The sequence below is a fragment of the Gymnoscopelus microlampas genome, assembly GCF_963454915.1.
Source record: "Gymnoscopelus microlampas genome assembly, chromosome: 22".
Lineage (NCBI taxonomy): Eukaryota > Metazoa > Chordata > Actinopteri > Myctophiformes > Myctophidae > Gymnoscopelus > Gymnoscopelus microlampas.
The window spans coordinates 44,952,123-44,967,663 of NC_139959.1; the positions used below are offsets into that span (position 1 = coordinate 44,952,123).

The 15,541-nt window shown below is 40.7% G+C and overlaps 1 protein-coding gene and 1 long non-coding RNA gene across 3 annotated transcripts in view; one reads left to right on the forward strand and one right to left on the reverse strand.

Annotated features, from left to right (window-relative positions):
- LOC311039202 overlaps positions 1-15,541 on the forward strand; it is a 765,206-nt gene that overhangs the window by 582,007 nt on the left and 167,658 nt on the right. The window lies entirely within an intron of this gene.
- LOC311039184 (NACHT, LRR and PYD domains-containing protein 12-like) overlaps positions 1-15,541 on the reverse strand; it is a 121,075-nt gene that overhangs the window by 67,939 nt on the left and 37,595 nt on the right. The window contains exons 11-12 of one of the 2 annotated variants that reach the window (XM_084048854.1): positions 13,412-13,561; positions 9,662-9,708 (exon numbers count right to left, since the gene is read on the reverse strand). The exons of the other annotated variant lie outside the window; for it this stretch is intronic. Of the exons in view, the coding sequence (XP_083904980.1) occupies positions 9,662-9,708; positions 13,412-13,561 (197 nt within the window). The remainder of the gene's footprint in view (positions 1-9,661; positions 9,709-13,411; positions 13,562-15,541) is intronic. 2 annotated transcript variants of the gene reach the window in all.

Here is a 15,541-nt window from a genome sequence, read left to right on the forward strand (position 1 = left end):
GCGATGCGATGCGCATATTATGTGATGCGATGTGCGTATTATGCGATGCGATGCGATGTGCGTATTATGTGATGCGATGTGCGTATTATGCGATGCGATGCGCGTATTATGTGATGCGATGCGCATATTATGTGATGCGATGCGCATATTATGTGATGCGATGTGCGTATTATGTGATGTGATGCGCATATTATGTGATGCGATGCGATGCGATGCGCGTATTATGTGATGCGATGCGCATATTATGTGATGCGATGCGCATATTATGTGATGCGATGTGCGTATTATGTGATGCGATGCGCATATTATGTGATGCGATGCGCATATTATGTGATGCGATGTGCGTATTATGTGATGCGATGCGCATATTATGTGATGCGATGTGCGTATTATGTGATGCGATGTGCGTATTATGTGATGCGATGTGCGTATTATGCGATGCGATGTGCGTATTATGTGATGCGATGCGCATATTATGTGATGCGATGCGCATATTATGTGATGCGATGTGCGTATTATGTGATGCGATGCGCATATTATGTGATGCGATGCGATGTGCGTATTATGTGATACGATGCGCATATTATGCGATGCGATGTGCGTATTATGTGATGCGATGCGCATATTATGTGATGCGATGCGATGTGCGTATTATGCGATGCGATGCGCATATTATGTGATGCGATGCGCATATTATGTGATGCGATGTGCGTATTATGCGATGCGATGCGCGTATTATGCGATGCGTGTATTATGCGATGCGATGCGCATATTATGTGATGCGATGTGCGTATTATGCGATGCGATGTGCGTATTATGCGATGCGATGTGCGTATTATGTGATGCGATTCGCGTATTATGTGATGCGATGTGCGTATTATGTGATGCGATTCGCGTATTATGTGATGCGATGTGCGTATTATGTGATGCGATGTGCGTATTATGTGATGCGATTCGCGTATTATGTGATGCGATGCGCATATTATGCGATGCGATGCGCATATTATGTGATGCGATGTGCGTATTATGCGATGCGATGTGCGTATTATGTGATGCGATGTGCGTATTATGTGATGCGATGTGCGTATTATGCGATGCGATGCGCATATTATGTGATGCGATGTGCGTATTATGCGATGCGCGTATTATGCGATGTGCGTATTATGCGATGCGCATACTATGTGATGCGATGCACATATTATGCGATGCGATGCGGCCTTTTTGAAAAAACGTTACCTCCGCATAATTATGCGCCATTTTGCTGATTATGCGGTAAATTCTGCGATCGCATAAACGCATTTTTCTGGAGGGTCTAATAAATTTGTTAAAATGATTGTGATGCTGTTTTAAACATTTAGCTGGGGACCCCCTGGAACCCCCCAAGGACCCTTGGGGGTCCCCGGACCCCACTTTGAGAACCAATGCTATAAAGAACCATTAACCACTTTAACCCTTCATCGACCGGTGTCTCCCAGGGCTCTGTACTTGGTCTGCTCAGTTTTTCCCTCTACACCAAATCTCTGTCAAAAACAGCCAGTGGTGTAAAAAGTACTCACGTTTTTTACTTAAGTAAAAGTATCAATACTGCAATATAAAAATACTCTGTTACAAGTTAAAGTCCGGAATTCAAAATATACTTGAGTACAAAGCACAAAAGTAAAAGTACTCAATATGCAGAATATCCCATTTCACAAGATTTCAAATGTATAAAATCTTTTAAAATCTTTTAAAAATAGCAGATCTACAAGCTGCTTGTAGATCTGCTATTTTCAAATGGCTTAAATGTATATAGGGCTGAAGTGGTTAATGTATGTTTTGTAATAATAATCTAAATCTACAAAGTAACTAGTAACTAAAGTTTTCATGTAATTGTAGTGGAGTAAAAGTACAGTATTTGCCTATGAGAGAGTGGAGTAGAAGTAAAAGTAAGCCTAGTGAAAACTGGAAATACTCCAGTTAAGTAAAAAATACCTTTAAATTGTACTTGAGAACTATACTTGAGTAAATGTACTTAGTTACTTTACACCACTGAAAATAGCCAAACTACTAGCCAGTGGTGAAAAGTAACTAAGTACATTTATTCAAGTACTGTACTTACAATTTTGAGGTACTTTTACTGTACAGGAGTACTTCCAATTTTCTGTACTTTTACTTCTAATCCACTACATCTCATTGGCAAATATTGTACTTTTACTGCACTACTTCAAGTATTTGAAAACTTTAGGTACTAGTTACTTTGTAGATTTTGATTATTATTACAAAACATACATTAACCACTTCAGCCCTATACATTTAAGACATTTGCATTTCAGCCATTCTGCATAATGTGTACTTTTACTTTTGATACTTTAAGTACATTTTTATACCAACACTTTTGTACTTTTACTCAAGTACATTTTTAATGCCAGACTTTAACTTATAACATTGTATTTCTACATTGCAGTATTGATACTTTTACTTAAGTTAACAAATTGAGTACTTTTTCCACCACTGCTACTAGCTCACAGCCATGTCACAATGTGATGCGTTGTGAGCTTGTAGATCTGCTATTTTCGCGGAATGTTCACGTATTAAGACATGTCAACATGGGATGCAGGGGTTTAAGTGGTTAATGGTTCAGAGAAGGTTCTTTGAGACAGACAGACAGACAGACAGACAGACAGACAGACAGACAGACAGACAGACAGACAGACAGACAGACAGACAGACAGACAGACAGACAGACAGTATAGTAATCACAAACTGAAACTTTAAATAATGACTCAAGCAGAAGTAAAAGTAAATATTAAATAATGAAAATACTATTAAGTTATTTCATATGATCTGATTTATTGTCTAAATTATTAGAATAAATAAAATGTCTAAAATATGAAATGAAAAGTTCTCAGTTCCTATTTTGAAATATAGACAATGTACAAGCCGATTCATATATAGCAAAAATACAAACTCAATCCTAAGCCTTGTGAGCTTGTAGATCAGCTATTTTTGAAATATGGCTAATCTCCAAGCTCACAATGTGTCACAATGTGAGGCGTCATGAGCTTGTAGATCTACTATTTTTGTATTTTGTTTAAAGTTTAGACAATCTACGAGCCAATCTACCAACTCAGAATGTGTCACGATGTCAGGCGTTGTGAGCTTGCAGATCAGCTATTGTTTTTTAAATAGCCCAACTAATTTACAAGCTCACAACCTGACACATTTTGACAAGTTGTGAACTTGTAGATTGGCTAATTTTAAATTAACGCCTATATTGCGCTGATCAAAGCAATGGTCACTGAGTTATGGCTATTTAAAGTGTTAAACACTGCTGTAGTCACATATGTGTGTAATCTAGGTTTTAGGTGGAACTATTGTCATGACAGACCTCTGAACAGTGTTTGTGTCAACTGTGTGGATTGGATCAACGGTGCCTCACAGGTCCAGATGTTATGTTTGTGACAACGGTCTGTGGTCAGTGGTCAGCGGTCAGTGTGTAGCGCTGCCACACATGTGTAAAAGAGGATTTAGTTTTATAATGGCATTTAAAAGTTTATGCCTATGAATTAAAATATTCCTTAAATTAACGCCATCCTTTAAGGGTAAGGTCCTATCTTTTGTGATGGTTATGTTTTCATTTTGTTATTGTTCGGGGGGTTTATATGTTTATGCTTTCATTTTGATGGATTGTGATGGATTGATTGACATTGATTGATGGGTCTGTGAATGACGGACGCACCATATAGTGTGCAGAAGTTGCCGGCCCTCGGGGGGAAAAGAAATGACAGAGACAAACCGTCAGGGAGTCCACGGGAGACCTGGTTTAGTTTGATTAAGTATTTGTCTGTTCCTCTAAGCTATCAGTGGAAAATAGCAAAGGCCACATTATCTGTCAATACTCACCGTTAAAGGGAAGAGACGCTGAGGACATTCTTCTATTGGTGAGACCGTTTATTTTGTGTTTATATCCAGCGTGGATATACTTTTCTTTTCTCCGTGGAGATCTGACGTTTCTTTGGATTATTCCGCTTCTGGAGAGGATTACTTTTGCTTTTGGATTTCTTTTGGATTAATTTTTTTCGTGCTGTTTTGGGGGGAGCGTTTGGGAGACGCCACAAGGAACTATATTGGAACAATATAGTTCCTTGTGAGCTTTTATTTTGTCTGACAATGGTGCACGAACAAGCACTTTATGCCAGCACTTTATATCGAAGCACTTTCTGGATGTAGCCTTTATTTTTTATTTTTTATTGTCTTTCTATACTTGCACTAGAGCGCCCAGGTTTCTGTTTATGCTATGATGTCTCACGTCCTTGTTGTCCTGTACTGTCTGTATGTTTTAAACTACTACTACCTCTTTGCTGTAAACCTAATTGCCCTTTTGGGACACTAATAAAGACCTTGAACCTTGAACAATAGGAGCGTGCGCGAGACGCGGACTTTACCGTCGGGCTTCACGATCTGCTACTTTTGCAATGCATGTATTATTTTTTTGTCATTTGATTTAGATAAAAGGGTTAAACTTGACACAAACTTTCGTGCTTTATTTCTGGCTGTGTTTATTTGCTATTGATTTATTGAAGTGCACTGCTTTCAGCCTAATCAAATTGAAAAAAAAAACGTTAAAGCACTTGTTGAAAATAACGATGATAATGATGATGATGATGATGATGATGATGATGATGATGATGATGACGAGGAGGAGGGGGGTGGTGATGGTGTTGGGGTTGAGGCTGAATCAAATGTTACTGGTGACAGACAGGGAATACAGTATGTTACACAGGCTGATTTTGGCCAGCTTAAAGACCTAGTGAATGCTATGAAGGCTGATTATGGGGAACTTAAAGGTGAGGTGAATTCTCTGAAGGAACAGGTGGTTAAGCTGGAAACTAATTTCAGAGATTCTGTAGACAGTGCCCTGAATAGAGAGACCCACCTAAGGAAATCCATTGACACTGCCCTAGCCAAGGTGGACAAGGGAACTGCGGCAAGCATACAGCGACTAGAAAGAGAGACAGTGAACTGTATGTTACGTAGGGATGACAAATGGAAGAAGGAGCTTGATGGCTTAAGACCAACAAGCACTCCTGTGGCAAACCGAACCAGAAATGTAGCGGTTTCTACAGATGTCAGCTCCATAGCACCCCCTAGATCCCATAGTCTGCCTGGTGCACATTCACTCTCCTCTCCGTCGTACTCCAAACCTCCCGTGAAGTTGGAGTTTCCTACCTTCGGCACCACAACTGAAACTTCTGATGTCCTTGCCTTCGTCGAAGAGTGTGAGAACTTCCTTGGGCTCAGACCCCTCTCCAACCCGGAACTCTTAGGAGCACTGTCTTCTGTCTTCAAGGGGCCAGCACTCAGCTGGTGGAAGGCTGAAAAAAGCCAAGTTCATGACTGGGTCTCATTTAAGAGTGCCTTCATGTCTGCTTTCCTTCCCTCCGACTACATGACTGAAGTAGAGGAGAGATTGAGGGCCATGGTGCAGAAACCAGAACAATGTCTCAGGGACTTAAGATTATCGTGCACTATGTCTCAAATGGAAGCGAGACATGCCAGAGGACGAGATAGTGAGACGCATCCTGAGTAATCTCAACCCAAAAGTGGCTGGCTGCCTGAGGGGGACTGTGACGACAGTGACCCAGCTGGTGAAGGTGGGTTCCATGGTGGAGAAGGACTTCTCAGGATCCCAGGAGTACTGGCAGAGGGTGAAGGCAAGTACCGAAAAACAGGGAAAGAAGGAGAAGAAGCAGTCTCAGAAAACAGCAGAGCTTTCAGTAGTACAACACGAGGGCTACAAAAAGAAATAACCCAGGATCCTGTTAGTCCCGGTTACCATCAAGGGAATATCAGTAGAAGCCGTTGTGGACACTGGGAGTTCATACACGCTGATTAGGGAAAGTCTGTGGAAGCGGATCATGTTACCCGACGAAACCTTCTTACCGGCAGAGAGACAAGGATTTGTCCTAGCCGATGGAACAGCTCACCACGCTCTGGGAAAGAAAGGTCTCTGCCTCGACTGGCACGGTATGAAAACCACTATCGACACCCATGTGATGCAGGACCGCCATCTTGTGTTCCCATTAATCCTTGGGCTGGACTTCCTTTCTGAAACTGGTGCCATTCTTGATCTGGCTAAGAAGAGGTATGGGTTGAAATCAGGTAAAGGTTACACCTATTATCCATTCTTAAGCCAGAACCCCAACTCCAGTTTGTGGGACAAGGCTCCCTCCATCATGTATCAACCAGGCATTCGCCTCTACTACGCCTTACCACCAGGGGATATGAGAAGTTGCTGGGCTTCCACTGTCCAGAGAGAGTCAGTGGCACCCTACGACACGGACAGCCAGGAGGAGCTACACCAGCTCATGGGAGACTGGCCCACCGTCACCTCAAGTAGACTGGGGAAGACATCGGTGGAGAAACACACCATCTTCCTGCAGGATGAAGTGCCGGTGCGATCCAAGGCTTATCGTGTCTCCCCTCTGAAGAAGAAGGTCATCGAAGACCATGTGGAGAGAATGCTCGTGGATGGGATCATTGAGCCATCGCAGTCAGCTTGGTCATCCCCTGTGGTCCTAGTAAACAAACCTGATGGATCCTATAGGTTTTGTGTGGACTATAGGCGGGTCAATGCCAAGACCTTACCAGACGCTTATCCGATGCCCATCATTCACGACATCCTTGAATCCCTGGAAGGTGCCTCCTGGTTCAGTTCTTTGGACTTGCAGTCTGGTTACTGGCAGGTGGCGATGGCAGAGGAGAGCAAGCCGAAGACTGCTTTCATAACATCTCTTGGCCTGTTCCAGTTTAAGGCCATGCCAATCGGTCTGCGGAACGCTGCAGCCTCCTTTCAACGTTTAATGGAGCGTGTTTTGGCGGAGTTGAGAGGAAAGCTATGCTTTGTGTACATCGATGACATCATTGTGTATTCTCGCTCCAAAGAGCAGCATCTTCGAGACTTGGAATCTGTCTTCCAGAAGTTGCATGCTGCCAATCTCAGCGTCAACATGAAAAAGTGCCACTTCTTCAAGCGGGAGCTGAAGTTTCTGGGACACATTGTCTCCAACCGAGGCGTGGAGGTCGATCCATCCAAGACCCAAGCTGTGTCGGACTACCCTGTCCCTCGGGACCTAAAAGCCGTACAGCGTTTCATGGGGCTTGCGGGATGGTATCACAAATTCATACCCCGGTTTGCGGACATGGCAGCTCGACTAAACAACCTTAAGAGGAAGGGAGTGGAATGGAACTGGACCATGGAGTGCCAGGACAGCATGGACGCTCTGAAAGAGGCGTTGAAGAGTACACCGGTATTGGCTCAACCCAATACCGCCCTGCCATTCCAGGTACATACGGACGCCAGCGAAGTGGGTCTCGGAGCCATCCTCTCTCATATCACCGAGGATGGTGAGCACGTAATATCTTTAAGATCGTAAGATCTTTTTTTCATATAGGCAATCTACAAGCTCACAATACAGGCGTTGTGAGCTACTGTAATGTGTCATGGAGCAACACGTTGTGAGCTTGTAGATTGGCTATTGTTGTTTGAATATAGTCGATCTACAAAATCACAATGTTATGTTGTGATCTTGTAGACCATTTATTTTTTAAATATTGCTGAACTACTAGCTCACAACCCATCAAAATGATACGCATTGTGAGCTTGTAGATTGGTTATTTATGTTGTTCAAAATATAGGAAATCTACAAGCTTGTAGGTCACGTTGTGAGCTTGTAGGTCTGCTATTTTTGGCTCACAACACTGTCGTGCAACTAAATATACCTTAAATCGGACCTCAAGGTAGGAGTAGTAGTAATACAGAGCATGGTGGAGTGGATTTTGAAGGCAACATGGAGGAGAATGAGGAGAATACTGGACAGGAGAGAGATGAAAGGAGAATGAGGAGAATACTAGACAGGAGAGAGATGAAAGGAGAATGAGGAGAATACTAGACAGGAGAGATGAAAGGAGAATGAGGAGAATACTAGACAGGAGAGAGATGAAAGGAGAATGAAGAGAATACTGGACAGGAGAGAGATGAAAGGAGAATGAGGAGAATACTAAACAGGAGAGAGATGAAAGGAGAATGAGGAGAATACTAGACAGGAGAGAGATGAAAGGAGAATGAGGAGAATACTAGACAGGAGAGAGATGAAAATATCAACTTAAGAGGGAAGAAAAAAAGTAAGTTTGATTTGAAGTTCAAACTATCAGTGGTTAAATATGCGGAGCAGCACTCTGGAGAAGCAGCTGCCAGACAGTTTAACGTGGATCTGAAGCGCGTTAGAGAATGGAAGAAACTAAAAAGTGAAATGACTTTTCAGGCGGACGTGAATGTCGTTGAATGGCATCGCTTTTCAGGTGGAGGGAGGAAGAAAGTGAGTGAGGAGCTGGAAAGTAACTTGTGTCAGTGGATATAACACACGCATGGACAGAACCTCAGAATCTCCTGGACAATGATTGGAGGGAAGGTGAAGGAGTTGTACTCCACGGCGAGTGACAAGAGAGATAGAGAGAAGGATGTGTTTGGGGCGACTACCGGCTGGCTTATTAGATTGCTCCGACGTTTCAATTTTACCCTCAGGAGGAGAACAACTGTTGCTCAGAAAGACGCTCCCATTGAGAAGATTTTAAACTGCATGCCCGGCCTGCTACATCAAATCAAGCTGTGTGACTGTGAATGCATAGTGTGTCACTTCAATAAAACAAACTGAGTTAGGCCTAATTGATTGAGTTTGATTGCTGAAAGTAGGTCTACGTAAAAAAGGTACAAAAACACATTTTGAATTGTATTGTATGTTTCTCATCATATTTCCTGTAGCATAATAAGCAATAATGAAAGTCAATAATGAAAGTAACTATTCTTCTTAATAATAAACAAAATATGTAAAGTTATAGCAGTGACTGAGACAACAGGCTAAAAGACAGCTGTGTAATTAAACGCCCAAATGCACGTCTGCACAACTGGTTGCAGCCCTCATCCTGAAACCAGTTCAACACCACTGCCTTGTACAAAATGTAATCCTGTTATTAAACTCAATTAGATGAATGATTAAGTGTTGTATATTATGTAATAATGAGCAGTGAGAAAGAAGCAAATTATAACCCGTTATTATTTGTTTCATATCTTAGTCTACAATAAATAGCCTTTTATCAATCTCTGCTTGTAGGACGACATGGGTACAAAAGCACAATGACATGTCTTTGATCCACAGCTCAGCAAGCTGACAGAGATAACTCCCTCTATTGGCTGTTAACTGTACTGCACAGTGAGCTCCACAGTAATCCAAAGAGAATTGATTGGTCAGCAGATGGTAGTATGTGTTGATCTGTTACCACGGTGATGTACCCAGTAAGAAATGAACGACTAACTTGTAACCCTGAAACAGGGCTTCACCTGAAGTTACCTCATTAACCCCTAAATCCAGCTTCATAGTTACTGTCCCATGGAAGACAAGACAGTGACGGTGAGTTTTTTGATGTCCAATAAACAAGGTCCCGTTTCAACTATGTGACATTTATTAGCAATGTTTGGTGTGCTTGACAAGGTACAATGTGAAAGCAAACCAAACCAAATGAAAAATGCAACAATGCAACTAAACCCCTGAATCGCACAGTCTCTACCAAACTATATAGTAGGTGTGCATCTGTGTATAAAATGTTAATATTGACAGATACTCACATCCTTTAATGAGATGAGAATTGAGCCAATCTTCTCCATGTGTCACTCTGTAGGAAGTAGAACAACAACAATGCATCAATGTCTGTATAACACAACGTCTCCACTACCTGACACTACACTGTTTCTCCTAACATTATCCTGACCAGGCAGCTCATCCTGACAAACTCATAACTGAGGAGCTCTTGTTATGTCATTGTAGCTCATAACTGAGGACCTCTTGTTATGTCTTTGTAGCTCATAACTGAGGACCTCTTGTTATGCATTTGTAGCTCATAACTGAGGACCTCTTGTTATGTCTTTGTAGCTCATAACTGAGGACCTCTTGTTATGTCTTTGTAGCTCATAACTGAGGACCTCTTGTTATGTATTTGTAGCTCATAACTGAGGACCTCTTGTTATGTATTTGTAGCTCATAACTGAGGACCTCTTGTTATGTCTTTGTAGCTCATAACTGAGGACCTCTTGTTATGTCTTTGTAGTCTTTGTAGCTCATAACTGAGGACCTCTTGTTATGTCTTTGTAGCTCATAACTGAGGACCTCTTGTTATGTATTTGTAGCTCATAACTGAGGACCTCTTGTTATGTCTTTGTAGCTCATAACTGAGGACCTCTTGTTATGTCTTTGTAGCTCATAACTGAGGACCTCTTGTTATGTCTTTGTAGTCTTTGTAGCTCATAACTGAGGACCTCTTGTTATGTCTTTGTAGCTCATAACTGAGGACCTCTTGTTATGTCTTTGTAGTCTTTGTAGCTCATAACTGAGGACCTCTTGTTATGTCTTTGTAGCTCATAACTGCCACTAAACATTCACACAACATGGATAAGTCTGCCTCACACCTAATTCTCAACAATTACTCAAGTACTGTACTTCAGTATAATTTTTAGATATTTTCACTTGACTGGCGTATTTTAATTAGCAATACTTTTACTTACTTCCACTACACCTCAGAGGCAAATATAGTACTTTACTCCACAACAATTATTTGAAGACTTAATTTCACTGCCAGACTTATTTCAAGCGTTGTGGACCCTCTGCCAGGATTTTGCGATTATCTTACCTTTTAAAGTAGTCACAGAATATTTATCTTCAGTATGATTGATCCCCTGATGGTTGCTAATCACTGAGGTGATTCAGGTGTGGTTTCACAAATGTCAACGAGGTCATTAATTGTGACCTCGTCTGCAGTGTTGGGGAAGTTACTTTTAAAAAGTAACTAGTTATAGTTATAGTTACTGCTCCAAAAACGTAACTAGTTACTTTACTAGTTACTAAATTATGAAAGTAACTAGTAACTAGTTACTTTACTTTTTTTAAAGTAGAAAAATATATATAAAATAAATACATATTATTTCCAAATGTTTTTAATAGGCTATACATAATGTTTATTTGTTTCTTCTTTAGAAATATTTTCTTTCACATCAGGATGTAATGATCATTAGACTCAGAGCAATACAATAACCCAGCTATCTCCTGTAATATTCTCATAGAATATGTTTGTACTTGGTACTATACTACCACCTAGCGTCTGTTTATTATAGCAATTGTGATTGGTTGGTACAACGCACGTAAGGGGTGTGTCCCCAGGTACAGAGTCAGTCTGTGGAAGTCAGCCTTCCTGTTTACATGTTATGTACATCGGTCTGGAATAAAGCCTATACTAAAGCATGTCGTCGTCCTGGATATGATTGTACATATTGTGCAAGACTTGTAGAACACAAGACATCTCCCACACTCCCTCCCCAGTCATTGTAGTCATTATGAAACGTAGTGGAACAATTAAACGTCTTTCTGCACTGTAGTGGCCCTGCTGCTTTCACTGCTATTTTGCTGACTGGTTCTCTGAAGGCAACAAACTCAACCGTTGCGAAAGGAAGCATGTCCTCCTCAACAACATACCTGGCAAATGGCAATCAATCTGTTTAGTTGAGTCTGGGTGACATGCTGTGGCGATTTAAAAAAACTAAAATTCGTCTGTATAGATGGGTTAGGGTTAGGCATGTGTAGCTATAACGCCATTACTGAATGGGAAAAGGTAACTAGTTACGGCGTAACCGTTACGCTATTAGTTACCGCAAAAAGTAGTTGCGTTGCGTAACGATAGTACGATAGTAACGCGTTGGTCCCAACACGTTACTATATATATATATATATATATATATATATATATATATATATATATATATATATATATATATATATATTAGAGACGTCAAAAGACGTCATTGGTAGTGAATGTTAGTTAAGTAACTAGTTATTTCTAGGTTTTGAGTATTATTACAAAACATACACAAACCACCTTAGAACGTCACAATAGGACACATTGTGAGCTTGTAGATCAGCTAATTTCAAAATACTTTTATACATTTTGAAAACTTATGAAATGGGACATTCGGCGGGTACTTTAACTTTTGTTACTTTAAGTATATCTTGATGCCAATACCTGTACTTTTACTCAATTGAATTTTGAATACCAGACTTTTACTTGTAAAAGAGTATTCACAATTGTTGTATTGATACTTTTACTTAAAATAAAATGTAAAAAAGATACTACTACTTCTTCCACCGCTGGTGTGTGGTGAATTCAGTTTCATTGATCCATACCCGGAAGCAATTATGATACAATTGCTGTCATTGTTGTTATCAGCAGAATGTGGGTGTTAATTCTGTGTTCTTTCAACTCAAACTTTATTTATAAAGCACAATAACCAGTGGTCAACCAAAGTGATATAAAAAGAGAATAAAAACAGCATTTCACCATTAGGCCAAGACGTGAGCCAAACGTGAGGGCCAGGTTTATACAATCAGACAGAGTTAAAAGCCAAGGAGAAGAAATTAGTTTTTAGTAAGGATTTGAAGACCACTAAGGAGCAAGCAGACTGTATTGTAGGTGCAAACTGTTCCAGAGGCTGGGGCCGGCCACAGCAAAGGCTCGGTCACCTCTGGACCTGTAGTTAGCTGTGGGCTCAATCAGGAGCAGCTGGTCAGCTGACCTCAGGGCCCTGGCTGGAGTGTATGGCTCTATGAGGTGTATGGCTCTATGAGATCACACAGATAGTGGGGGGCCAGCCCATCTTGGGCTTTAAAAACAAACAGTAAAATCTTAAAATCAATTCTGATGGGTAGCCAGTGGAGTGAGGCGAGGACCGGGGTGATATAATTGTGCTTCCTTTTTCCAGCAATGAAATATGATTGTATTGCAAGGCAATCAAATGCTACAGTTGGAATGTAAACCTAGGACCTTTCTGCGGCAGAGACAGAGAGGGGGGGGGGGGGGGGGGGGGGGATTTATTTGTGTACATCACAGAGAGATGTTGGACATGAGACATGATAAGACAGAGGCTACAGTGATGGTGACGGCTATGCACTGTGTTGGATATCTCTCCTTTCAATGTGATGTTTCTGTGCCGATACTCAGATTGGTTTAAATTTAACAAAATAACTAGTCTTCAAGAAACATAAAGTGTGTGCAGCCACCTTTATGTCTCTTGAAGACAAGTTAATCGGGTCGACACAACTACAAAGACTTTGTTGTGCGTAGCATTCCTGTGCATAGTGGTTGATTAATGTAACGGCCAAACCACACCTGTGAATAATCTAGAGTTTAGCGCAGGTGTTTAGAGGCAGCGCTGCGTGTTGCACATGACTGAAAATAGTCAAATAGTGATGACAGCCCCACATGCAAATGTTACCCGCAAACAGCGGGTAACGTAACAGGCTCTCCCGGAAAATAGGGCCCCAAGTCTACTCACTTGAGATTCTTCAGCTCCTTCAGCTTCTTCAGTGACTCATTCACCATGTTGAGACTCACGTCCAATTCTCTCAGATGTTGGGAGGGATTAGAAATTAGAGCTGAGACCAGAATGTCACAGCATCTCTCTGACGACCAGCAGTTCTTCAGTCTAAATGAGAGAGAGAGAGAGAGAGAGAGAGAGAGAGAGAGAGAGAGAGAGAGAGAGAGAGAGAGAGAGAGAGAGAGAGAGAGAGAGTCAGAGTGTGGGATGATTACAAATTAATAGTAATATTTTATCAATTAATAATACATTTATTAATTAATAATACAATAAAAATGTATAATACATTATTCCTGGATAGAGGAACTGGTCAAGGTTTTGGACTAGTGACCCAAGAGTTGGAAAGAAAATATCTAATGTAAATATTGTTTAGTCAATCAATAAATAACATATTTTAATGGCTATCACTTCACCTTCTGTTTAGCATCAAGCACTTAACATGCATAGTGTGAACACACAAGGCTATCAGTTGAGCATTTTATAGTAAACAGTATTTTTACACAGTATACTCAAGTTAACTGTTATTGTATTAATTGGTAATCTTACAGTCCCTCAGTAAACTGTTATTGTATTAATTGGTACTCTTACACTCCCTCAGTAAACTGTTATTGTACTAATTGGTACTCTTACACTCCCTCAGTAAACTGTTATTGTATTAATTGGTACTACACTCCCTCAGTAAACTGTTATTGTATAAATTGGCAATCTTACACACCCTCAGAAAACATATTGTATTTTACTTCAAAATGTTTCTTGTTAATGGTTCAGAGATGCAGCTTCAGAACACACAAGACCTCCAGAGTTTGAAGATATTGTTTGGCAGAATTATGATGTGTAAGTCAAAAAGAATGAGATGAACAGACACAGTATGGAGTCTCTGCTCTTTAGAATGAGATGAACAGACACAGTATGGAGTCTCTGCTCTTTAGAATGAGATGAACAGACACAGTATGGAGTCTCTGCTCTTTAGAATGAGATGAACAGACACGGTATGGAGTCCCTGCTCTTTAGAATGTGATGAACAGACACAGTATGGAGTCTCTGCTCTTTAGAATGAGATGAACAGACACGGTATGGAGTCCCTGCTCTTTAGAATGTGATGAACAGACACAGTATGGAGTCTCTGCTCTTTAGAATGAGATGAACAGACACAGTATGGAGTCTCTGCTCTTTAGAATGAGATGAACAGACACAGTATGGAGTCTCTGCTCTTTAGAATGAGATGAACAGACACAGTATGGAGTCTCTGCTCTTTAAAATGAGATGAACAGACACAGTATGGAGTCTCTGCTCTTTAGAATGAGATGAACAGACACAGTATGGAGTCTCTGCTCTTTAGAATGAGATGAACAGACACAGTATGGAGTCTCTGCTCTTTAGTTCCAAACATTTAAAGTTCACACACATGTGCTGCTGTCACCCATTAAATCACTTCCTAACACCCTCTCACTCCTTTCTATTCTGAGGTGAGATACTCCCTCTAGTGTCCATTACAATGAACTGCTTTAAGATGAATAACTATGGTTCATTACATGATACATTAGTTGAACTTACATTGTACACTGAAACAGCTCTCAAAGTCACTCTTTTAGCACACACAAACGCATTACCATCACAAAACCCAGTACCATTTTAAAAAACAAATGTTAACTTCCTGCTAATTTTGACATTTTTATTAGGAAGAAACCCCGGACTGGATCCGTGGATCCAGATCTTCAAAATAGTAAAATCAACAGGAAGTTAACATGTTTTATAAAAAATAAAAAATAAAAAAACAGTACTGGGTTTGGTGATATTGTCTGAATCAGCTTTGTTTGTGTTTGTTTATGTGCTGAAAGAATGACTTTGAGTCAATGAGGAGATTTTTTTTAATTATCAATTTCTAATCATAGCAAGGTAACTACATAAGTCCAACACCCAAAAATGTGTGAGTTATTTTACTTTGGTACTTGAAGTATATTTTGATGCCAATACTTTTGTACTTTAACTATATACTGCCAATACTTTGGTACTTTAGGGCGGCAGTGGTTCAGGGGTAGAGCGGCCGCTCGGCAACCAGAAGGTTCCCAGTTTAATCCCGGGCTCCCC